General features: G+C 45.3%; 1 protein-coding gene across 1 annotated transcript in view; it reads right to left on the minus strand.

The window, feature by feature from the left end:
• The window catches only part of LOC101664062 (microtubule-associated proteins 1A/1B light chain 3C-like), a 94837-nt gene extending 83776 nt beyond the window's left edge, over positions 1 to 11061 (minus strand). Inside the window, exons 1-2 of the mRNA XM_013007290.1 lie at positions 11040 to 11061; positions 10646 to 10725 (exon numbers count right to left, since the gene is read on the minus strand). Of these exons, the coding sequence (XP_012862744.1) occupies positions 10646 to 10725; positions 11040 to 11061 (102 nt within the window). The remainder of the gene's footprint in view (positions 1 to 10645; positions 10726 to 11039) is intronic.
• Between the last annotated feature and the right edge of the window lie 310 nt (positions 11062 to 11371).

Raw genomic sequence — 11371 nt, forward strand, 5'->3', positions numbered from 1 at the left:
CCATCCTTTCATCTATCTATCCATCCATCCTTTCATCTATCTATCCATCCATCCTTTCATCTATCTATCCATCCATCCTTTCATCTATCTATCCACCCATCCTTTAGCAGGCATTTCTGGGATCCTTCCCTCCAGGCAGATATTGTGCTAGGCACCAAGGGTTGAAGGGTATACAAAAGAATGAGGCTGCACTTCATTCATCAATGGTGAGTAAATAAATGAGCCCTGTAACAAGGGCATGTTACATGATATCACTGATTCGTCACAACAGTGCCATGAAGTATATTATTATTGTCCTTATTTTATAGAGGAGGACAAGAGTTGGATAAGTTAAGGAAATTCCCAAAGAGCTCAGGGCATGTCAAGTCAGGCAAAGGTTTTAACTTCTCTTCACTGTTCAAAGACCTTTCGTTTTCATTATTTCTCAGGAAATGTGGGTGGGGCACAAGGAGACTAAATGTCAGTTTTCTGAATATTGAGAACTCTGTGAGACCCCCAGGAAAGGCTTTTAGGGGCTGGCAACAGACGAAAGACACAGAGCAACAGAGAACAGTGGCCCTTAGACTGGGATTGACCTCAGGTCTAAGTTATCTAGTCCTGCTAAAGCAGGAACACCACATAAATTAATTTTCTCATAGTTCAGGAGGCTAGAAATCTGAATTCAGGCTCCTGGCTCTAGGGGAATATTCTCTCTCTCTCTCTCTGTCTACTCTGGGGGAAGGCACTGTCTCTTTTTAGCTTTGATTCCTAGTTCCTGGATGTGTTCGGCAGGGTTCTCTAGAGAAATAAAACCAGGACATTTATGGTTATTTATATATATATGGATAGGTTTATACAGTGAGAAAGAATATAACAGTCCACACAGCAGTACAGAGGGTTCAGTTCAACTCGCTTCCATGGAAGTTAATATACTGGAAGTTCTTCACCTCATGTGGGCTGCCAGGTCCAAGATCAAGGAAGCAGACAGTAGAGTCCTCCCTCAGGCAAGGCAAGCAGATTCTTCCCACAGGCAGAAAACAACAGGGTGGGTCACCAACAGTCGGTAGCTCGGGAGCTTGTTGGAGCAGACCTGGATAGGATATGGAGCACAAGCAATGCAAGGCAACAGGATCCACCAGCCTCAATCTCAAGTGATGTTCACATCAGCAGCACGGAGAAGCAGATCTTGAAGGACACTCAAGCTGTAGCAACATGATCCATAAGTTGGGTTAGCCCACAGGTAGTGTAGCTCACAGGTTGAGGCAAAGAACTACCTAAAGCAGGAGCATGCTCCAGCAAGCTCCCCCAATCACCAGAAAGCAAGAGAGAGGGGGTGGGGGGAGGCGGGCCTTGCAGAGGCATTTATCTCTTTGCCCTCCAATCAAACTGCGACCTGATTAATCCTACATGTTCCTATTGGCCAGGTTGGCACAATAAACCCATCACACTGGGTGATCATGTAACCTGTTCCTTCCCCTCTATCAAGGCACTCTCCCCCTCTGTTAACACAACAAAGAAGACCTGTTCCTAAATAGAATTGGACCACAGCTATCACCAACCCAAAATCTGCTGCCATCCAGTGAATTCTGACTCATGGTGACCCTGTAAGTCAGAGGAGAAATGCAACATTTCCAAGGAGGCCCCGTGATGGAGTGGTTATGTGTTAGACAGCTACCCACAAGGTTAGCAGTTCAAAGCTACCAGCTGCTCTCCATGAGAGAAAGACCAGGCGTTTTATGTCTGTAAAGAATAGTCTTAGAGACCCACAAGGGCAGTTGCACTCTGGCCTATTGGGTCATTATGTGGTGGGGTCAAATCAATGACAGTGAGTATGGTTTTTGGTTTTAAAAAATCTTTGCAGAAGCCAACTGGCACATCTGTCTCTCACACAGCAGCCGGTGTAATCTAACAACTGACCTTTCAGCAGCCAAGTGCTTTGCCAACTATACAACTACATATCCTTTTACCACAGACTTGGGAGCAAAGATTTGCAACACATATTTTGGAGGTGGAGGCAGGAGCAGGGGACACACAATCCCATCCACAACACCCAAGATAGCTGGGAGCCGAAGTCGGAGACAGATATGTAGGAAGATCTGCCAATTACTTCCAGCCTGACTCCTATTTCCTCTCTGAATAGGTTCTGTAAATATCTCATAATGTGTTTTCACTAATTAATGAATTAATCAATGATGAATTATACATTTATATATTCTCCCCTGTTTGCAAAGCTTTCATATTCATTATCATCATAATAACTCTATGAGGTCAGCAGGGGAAGAGTTATTACTCCCACCGGGCAGATCAGGAAATAAGCGCTCAGAGGAGTCAACCTGTGAAAGATCAGCCAGCTGGGAAACAGCAGAGCCAGGCTGCAGCATTCGGTCTTCATTCCCAGGACTTTGATTTCTGTCAAAGCCTCACCACTCCCAGGTGCCATGTGAGCTGGATAAAGCCTTGGAAAGTTCCCTCCTCGTTTTACAAAAGAGCACTGAAAGTACTGGCCCAAGGTCACCAGCTGGCCCATACCAATAGTGTTTCCTTAACATAGGACAACCTCCATTGAGCTTGAGTTGTTGGCTGCCATCAAATTGGCCCTAACTCACGGTGACCTTACATATCCTAGAGCAAAATGCTGCCCATTCTTGCCTCATCTACATGATCCTTTGAGGATTGGGCTGCTGTGATCCATAGGGCTTTCAATGGCTGATTTTTAGAAGTAGATCACCAGGCCTTTCTTCCTAATCCATCTTAGTCTGGATGGTTCACTGAAACCTATTCAGTATTATGATAGCACATATGTCCTCCACTGATAAATAGGTGGTAGTTGTACAGGGGGAACCTTGGCTGGGTATCAAACCAGGGTCTCCCGCATGGAAGGTGAGAATTCTACCAGTCAGCCACCACTGTTCACTAAGTTTGGGTAAGCTGGTCCTAAGTACTATTCTGACCACTATCTCTAAGAAACAGATAGGAACATGCATTGCTTCTAGGTCTTACACAGTACAAGTGTAGGTAAGTGGCAAGGAAGCAAATTCAAGACTGGCTCTCTGTTGGTTAATAGTCACAGGGCGGACTGTCAGGGAAGCTGTCTTCTCATGGAGCTGGAAAGAGGAGGGTTCCTTAAACAAGTGCAAGGTAAGATCCCTTACTCTTCCTTAGACGAAGGATAAGGTCAAACTTCATCCTCTCCTGCCCGTAGATCTTATCTGGGTGGGATTGTATCAAATAAATAATGTATCACAAGCTTCCTCCCCTGTTGCATTAGCCCCATCAGAGGCAGGAGCACAGGCCGGGTGTGTGATAAGTGGTAATAAATGGCAGTGCTTGTCGGTGGAAATTTTTCTGGCAAATTTCCGAACCAGATTAAAAAGTAAATTAGATTTCTTCTGAAGAGTTATTTTCAAGGGTTTTTATCCACTGACGTGTGTATGCAAGATTGCAACTTTGCCAAGGGGGAGAGAACAAAGCTGGGGGAAAAAATGAAATAAAAATCAGCACGCAATTATCTGTCTGAACAAGGCTATCGTTGGGAAGGCACCTAATCAGAGATGTCTCAAATTTGCTTAAAATACAATGCGCAGTATAAAATGTATTTATAATGTGCCTCCTATGCTCCAATAAAACTGTTACCAGGACCAGACAATTGCAGAAGACAGGGTTGCAAAATGGAATGGATAGAATCAAATCAGTTATTAATAATAGCTGAATAAAATGCAGCTTTTAGGAAGGAATGCTTCATTTTGTTGGGTTTCTTTTCTTTTTTTTCCTTTTTGATTTGCTGGATCAAGTCTGTTAAGTCACGCGTGTGTCAAATGCCCAGGAGTCCTGTTCTCCCGCTCTGTGTACACTCGGCCTCTGCCCTCGGCAGACCCTCCTCTTCTCTCACCTTGCACTATTTCAGCAACCTCTGCTCTGGCTGCCCTGCTTCCTGTCTTGCCCTTCAAGGCCCTGCAGTCCACTGTCCACACTGAGTTCAGAGTCACCTTCGTTTTAGGCAAAGGTAGCCACACCCTGCTCCCCCTGAAAAGTCTTCAGAGACTCCTCATTGCCTACAAAATGAAGCCTCGGCCGTGGAGGGCCGCCCTTGTCTGAAGGCAACTGGCTGTTCTTTTTGTGCCCCGTATCTCGCCATGCCCTTGGCCTTGGAGCTTTCAAGAAGATGAGGGTTCTACAAGGCATCGCTCAGTCTCCACTGCCTCCTGTGCTCTGAACATCTCCATCACCAGCCAATGTGCCAACGGTTGTGTGGGAAAGTCGTCTCTGTCAGGGCTGGAGGAGAGTCTCTAAGAAAGAGGTAGGAGTTAGAGCAACTTCTAAGTAGAACCGTGGGACCTAAGGCCCTTCTTCATCACTGGCAGGCAAGCAAATACATGTAAAACGGTCTTCTCTTTCTTACAAAGAGATGGCTAGATTCACTCTAAAATAAGCAGAATAGTGGTTAGTATTCTATCTCGTAAACAGTCATGATTGTCATTGGCGTAGAGGTTATCCAGCCAAGATGGTTTCGCTTCTAGCTCACACTCACTTCTGCTGGCTACATCAGTATTTAGACCTAGAGGCCAAGCAGTTGAAGCAAACACTAGTTCATTGTGCCTTCAGTGAAGGAAAGGCTGGTGCAGATAGTGAAGGCGTTGGCTCTGGACTAAAATGAGCCCTGTGGCTTTAAGTTCTCCATTTCCCTCACCCAAAGATCCCATGACTTTCTGTAGGGGTGTGTGTGTGTGTGTGTGTGTGGTATGGCGGGGGCTGGGGCAGCGGTGTCAAATAGGTGGCATTCAAAAAGACAAGGAACTCCGCAGAACCCTTCTAAACCTTAGCTGCAAATGTGTTATTCCCTCTCACTCCCCATAAAATCTTTCCAGCGTAAGCATGGTGATTTCCGGAAGTCATTAAGAACAACTTGTTAAGAGTAATCGTCTGTCCTAGCCCAATGAATATATACATTTTTCCTCCACCCTAAAAAAATTAGGGAAAAAAAAGAGACACATTGGGGTCTGGCTGTGCTATGTGAAAAGTGAAGGCTGCCATGAAAGAGGGCCTCAGGGAGAAGGTGTAAGGGACTAGAGTCAATCAGGACAATTAAATGGCTTTTGGAATTAACTGAAAAGCCATTTCTTTTTGGCCAGCCCCCCCAACAGCCTCCCTTGGGAAGCTGAGAGAAAAAGATTCAGAGAAGCTTCCAGACTCTTATTTTTCTAATGATATTTGCTTTACTTCAGGTGGTGTAGATCCATGTAATAACCAGTCTTCTGAGGGCTAAGTATGGGTTGAGTACAAGATGGGGAAGACATACCTCTAACCTTCATCAGAGAATAGCAAGAATCCCAGGAGTTCTGTCCCCAGAGCATTTGCTGTGTAACCTTAGTTGCACTGTGACCATAACCCTACTTGGGAGGTATATGTGACTGATAACCAGGGAAGTTTACTTGCACGACTGTCTGGTTAAAATTGAATGAGAGGCAAGTGCTTGGGAGAGAGTTGTTGAGATTGAACTCAGGGATGAGAAAAAAATCCCATTGAGACCAGTCAAACCCAACTAGGTCTTGAGGCTTCCCACAAAGACTCCAGCCAGTAGTTTTCCAGTAGAGTCTATCCAGACAGATCCAGTGATGGGAGTTGATGACAGAGAAGCAGCAGCAGGGTGATGGGTATTAATACAAGTCAGCAGACAATCGGGGTCTGTGGCAGTTGAGCTATAAAGAAGCCACACATGTGGTCATTACATGTCAACTTGAAGTGCAGGGGTGGAATCTAGCCTGTTAATCAGGTCACAGCCTGATGGTGCCTCCTTGTGGGCATGACCTCCACATAACAAGGGTCCTGGGAATCTCTCCCCCTCCCACTCCCCTGAGCCGATTCAATTTCCTATTGGCCAGCCACATGGCTGAGATCTGCCAGAGCCTTGTGATGCTTCCACCGCCATTGGAACCACAAGGCTGCACCCACTGGCCTGGGATCTGTCTGCATTCTGCATTATTGCATGTAGCTGCATGAGTCAGAAGAGAGATTTTTTGGCCTAGTATCAGACTTACAGACTTGATCTGGACTGGGCTGAGATGTTTTCCTGATATATAACTACTCCTTGATATATAGCTCTCTCTTACACATATATGAGTAGCACTGAATTTGTTTCTCTAGTCGACCCACCCTAAGACAATGTGTCTTCTGTGCAGTAGCCTTGCAGTCACTCTTATCCACACATGCTTTAGACATGTGTACACCCAATGTGGGCCTACCCATGGTGCCTGGGGAGAATGCAAACATGGGAAGAAGCAGGTCACAAGGGCAAAGCGCTAGGGGATTCCTGCTGAGGGGGTTCCTAGATATTCTCTGAAAGGCATTTCCTTGTGTTTCCTTTTAGCCATAGTCTCGTTAATGCCCCTTCTTTTCCTTTTTCGTCTCCTTTCACTCCCCCACCTTTTATTTTTCACGTTCTTCCTCTGTTTCCTAATGAAACCCTCTTCTTCTCCTCTCACTTCTTCTCTTCCCTCTTCTTTTTCTCTTTTCTTCTTGTGTTCACCCTTTCTCTCAGTTCTCTTACACTTCCCCTCTCCTATCCTTCTAGAAACCATGGCTAAGACCTAGGTCCTAACCCCACGCCTAAAGTCCCAACAGTACTGAGATGAACCAGGTACAGACTCTATGGCTGTGGTGCTCTCTGTAGTATGGAAGACGAGCAAGTAAACAAATGATCCTGAAATAAGGCCATGAAGATAAATAAAGATACCAGAGCAATCTGGAGGAGCTGAGGACGAATTCTATCCTAGGGACCGAGGGAAGCCTTCCCAGAAGAGTTATTTCCAAAGGCTGCATAGGAGGACAAGGAAGAGCAGAAAGGCTTCCAACCAGAATAGAGCCCAAGGGCAAGGGCACAACGATGTAAAACCAGTGTTTGGTTGGAGGCTCAACCAGGGTGGCTGATACATGCGACACGTGGAGACAGCATGCGAGTTGAGTTCACCCCATGACAAAATTCATGCCTGGCAGGCCATGGGGATTCTTAGAAAGTTTCTAGAAAGGGGAACACAAAAGGGACTCCCACCTTCTCTTGCACACCTCATTCTTCACTACCTCAATTTCTCCATGTCCTCTTTCCCTCTGTTTCTCTCCATCAATCTTTTCTCACAGAGCAGTTGCCTCCCTCCTCTCCCCTAATGATCCCTTCCTACCCCCTCTGTACTGTGCCCCACCCAGTTTCATCGCCCGCTGGTTTGGGGTCATCTGTGTGAACAGATCCGTTTTGGAGACAACAGACATCTCCCTGCATCCAAGTACTATCCTCCTGTCCTTCTGGAAGTATCCATGTCCCCCCCTTCCTCTGCTTCCCTCATGGTCCCCATTATTCCTTTTCTGTTCTGAGCTCAACAAAGACCAAGAAGACAAAGACTGTGCGCATAGCCTTGGGGACATCGAAGCGGAATCGGAATGGGTCTCTCGAGCACATTTCAGACTTTTAGACCAGCTGCTTTATTGAAAGTCAAGCTTTGTTTTTGGCTATCTTGGGCTTTCAGAGAGGAAAGAGACCTTCGAGACAGTCCTAATGTTTATAGTCATAATCAATGCAGTACAATACCAATATTTGACATTAACCCTAGTACTAAGGGTGAGCTTTGTAGCATGTCCTCCTCACAGGCAGTACTTCCATCCAAACTCACAACAGAATCAATTAATGTTTGTAGACTACCCACTCTGTACCAGATAATGTATTAGATGTATTAGACATGCGTTGGCTCACTTAATGCTTAAGTAAACCTCACGAGGAAGGCATTTATTACGTTCATTTCATCCTGGAGAAAATTCAGGCTCAGAAAGGCCAAGTGCCTTTAACAAAGTTCCACAGCTATTAAGGGAAGAGCCTAGTTTTAACCCAACACTGCCAACTTGAAGTCCAGGGTTTGCTCTTTGCCACACCTGCAATAATGTACAGGTGAACTTTTTTTTTTTAAATCAATTTATTGGGGCTCATACAATTCAGCACAATACATAGATCAGTTGTGTAGAGCACATCTATACAATTGTTGCCCTCATCATTCCCAAAATTCACTTGCCTCTTGGGTTCCCGGAATCAGCTTATTTTCCTTTTCCCCCCCTCCCCCATGCACCCTTGAACTTTTTTTTTTAATCTGTGTGTTCCAGATGACAGAAACTACCTACCCAGAGGTTAATAGACTCAGATGCTCTCATGATACATATACATAAAGTGAGTCCAAAGGGTTTTGCTACATGAGTTATAAATCTAATGCCACAATAACATCACACAATAATATTATTTTTTGTCCTGCTCTCATGGGTTGGATGGCCATCTGCTTCGCCCTCTGAATACCCTCCCATCCCAAAGCAACATCGAGGGACAGGCAGACCTGGGGTGAGAGTCAAGGTCAGTGGGCAGTGTGGTGGGGAAGGAGCCTGTGGGTCTATCTGTCCCTGTGACAGCCCCATATGTCTCCTGATCAGAAGATGCTCCCACTCCCCCAGAGCAGCTCATCATTCCTCATGATGTTGCTGCCTCGGGAGCCAGAGTGGGCCTCTCTCATGCCATGCTGGTGACTGACGATGTGGTGGTGTGGCAGGGTCCAAGTGCACCTCCAGCTCTCCACGGTCTCACACAGTTGGAGGAGGAGGGGGTGTGGATGACTGGTCTTTGTTCTGAGGCGGGGATTGATCCATGCCTGTGCTGAGGCAGCTGGAGGGGTGGGCTGCCTGCCTGGCCAGCTTGTTAGGCACACGGACTCAGAACATTTAGCTTGTGAGCGTTGGCACATGTGTTCAGCGAAAGATGGTCTCCCTGCTAGGAGGCACTGGCCAAACCAGGTTAAATTCTGGGCTTGGCCACCACTGCTTCGGACTTAGGAATAAAGAGTGGTTTAAGACCCAGGCCTTCCCATCAAGGAGCTTCCAGTCGATGGGGGAGATTTGGGAAGAGTAACTGTATCCATGATTCAGAGCTGTGCTTACATGCTGATGGGGAAGGATAATGAACTATTGAAGAGAAACATAACATTTCATTCTGAGGCATTGGTGGCTCCCTGGTAAAATTCTTGCCTTCCATGTAGGGGGCCTGGCTTTGATTCCCAGTCATTCCATCTGCCTGTCCTTGGTGGTGTGCATGCTGGTAGGAGGCTGAACGATTTAGACTAGAAAGGAAGGCCTGCTGATCTACTTCCAAAGATCCACCAATGAAAACCCTAAGAGCCACATAGACCTACAATTCATCATGGGGATGGGACAGGCTGGGCCATTCTGTGTTGACTATGTGTGAGCCTCTGGGAGCTGGTGGCTGACTGGACAGCACTTCATTAGAGTCTTCTGTAATAGACATGGCTGTGTGTCTTTGGGCAGTGTACATGACCTCACTGAACTTCATATTCCCTGTCTACAGCATGGAGATAACAACAGCACCTAACTCACAGGGGAATTGGGAGGAGGAGGCAAGGTTAAGAAAACCCAGGACTGAACTGATTATTCAGCACATCACCAAACTCATGGGATATTTTGATACGCTACTAGGGAAGGAGTTCTGGCAGTGTGGTAGTGTGTGACCACCTGCTAACTGCAAGGTTGGCAGTTCAAATCCATCAGCCACTCTCTAAGAGAAAGATGAGGCTGTCTTCTCTCATAAAGAATTATTGCCTCAAAACCCATAGGGGCAGTTCTACTTGGTACTGTGAGGTCACTATGAGTCATAATTGATAGATGGCAGTGTTTGGGGTTTTTTTGGTATGAGTGTGGGATCAGAGGAGCTTCTCATTTTAGCAATGCTCTTTCTCCCTGTGTTATCTTCAAGATGGAACTATTTTTCTCTACCTAAAAAGGCTATTGTAAGCACCATATGAGATAAGCTATGTAAATTGCCTGACACATAGTAGGAACTCAATAAATGTTAGCTATCATAGATGTTAGCAGAGGGAAGAGATGGATTAACCTCAGACCTGTCAAAAAATGAAATCCTGTTAGATGTGAATGTCCTTCTGGAAATTAATTTCTTTTTACTTATTCACGGCTATTACTTTAATCAAAATGAAATGTCTTACTTAAAGGCAAATGATGAGTTCTGCTAATAGAAAGGTAAAAAGAAACTTAATCTATGAACTTTATATTGTCCTTCTGGCTAAGATACGGGTAGGAGCTACACAGAGCCAGAAAACTAAGTATGCTCCACAGGGAATTCTCTTTTCACCTCTACCTGACCGGATCTCATTTCGCCAATTCTGGGTTGTAAGGGGAAAATCTGTCCGGTATCACACCCTTATAGCTCAAGTAGCTGACAACCCTTTAATCCTGCCAGAGGTATTTGCAAGTTTTAAATAGGGCTTTATTATTCCCACTTCCACGTTTGTCTCCCTTAATCCATTTTCCAAACTGCAGTCAAAGCCCTCTTTTAGAAACACAAGCCTCATCATTTCTCTCCCCTTCTTAAAATTCTTTAATGGCATTCCATTGCTCTTAGGATAACATCCAAATTCCTTATTAAGGTTTACAAGGCCTTCCATTATGATGCCTGCCTCCTCCAGCAGCACTGCCTCCCTCAATCCATGCCCAGCATCACCCACGAAATACTGTTCACCATTTATTCTTCTGAAAAATTCCAGGATCCTTCCAACTTCAAGAATTTGCACATACATGTCTCTCAAACCAGAATACGTTCCACTTAGTTAATCCCTACCTTATCCTTCAAATCATAATTTTTAATGTCCTTCTTCAGAGAGACTTCCTTTGCTCTCAAAGCACCAATTTCCTCGGGCTCTAAGAAAACAGTAGTGTGTCAAGAATGTCTCTCTCTTTAAAACGTCATCGCCTCTATGGCCGATGGAGAGTAGGGGGTTCAGTATGTCTCTTCAGGTCTGCATGCCCACTTGCAATGCCTCTGCAACATTTCCCATCAAGAAGTGTTTATGTTTCTGCTCCTTGATTTTGGCCGGGCCTTTGACTTGCTTTGGCTCATAGAATACAGCAGAAGTAATGTACCAGTTATGAGCTTAGGCCTCAGGAAGTTTTGCATGTATTTACTGGTTCTCTAAGAATTCTACCAGCCTAGGTGTAAACAAGGTCAGACTTACCTGCTGGAATGTGAGAGACCATGTTGCCGTGCACTCCTGATGTCCTTGTCAACAAACCACCCAGCCTCCAGGAGTGGAACTACTGAACCGATGAGTGTCTAGCAACAGATACAAGAACGAGCACAGCCAACACAAGAAGAATCACTCAGCTGAGCCCAGCCCAAATACCCAATCCAGGGAATCATGAATTAAAATAAATAGTTGTGATTATTATTTTGATACAATAAGTTTTATAAAGGAGCATGAGCTAACTGATTCTGTTCTTCTGTGGAAGTAAATAAACATATGGATAAGCAAGTAATAAACAACATTTGGCAGGGTGCTAAATCTGT

Source organism: Echinops telfairi, unplaced genomic scaffold (genome assembly GCF_000313985.2).
Source record: "Echinops telfairi isolate 266 unplaced genomic scaffold, ASM31398v2 ScPeMD7_7463;HRSCAF=8501, whole genome shotgun sequence".
Lineage (NCBI taxonomy): Eukaryota > Metazoa > Chordata > Mammalia > Afrosoricida > Tenrecidae > Echinops > Echinops telfairi.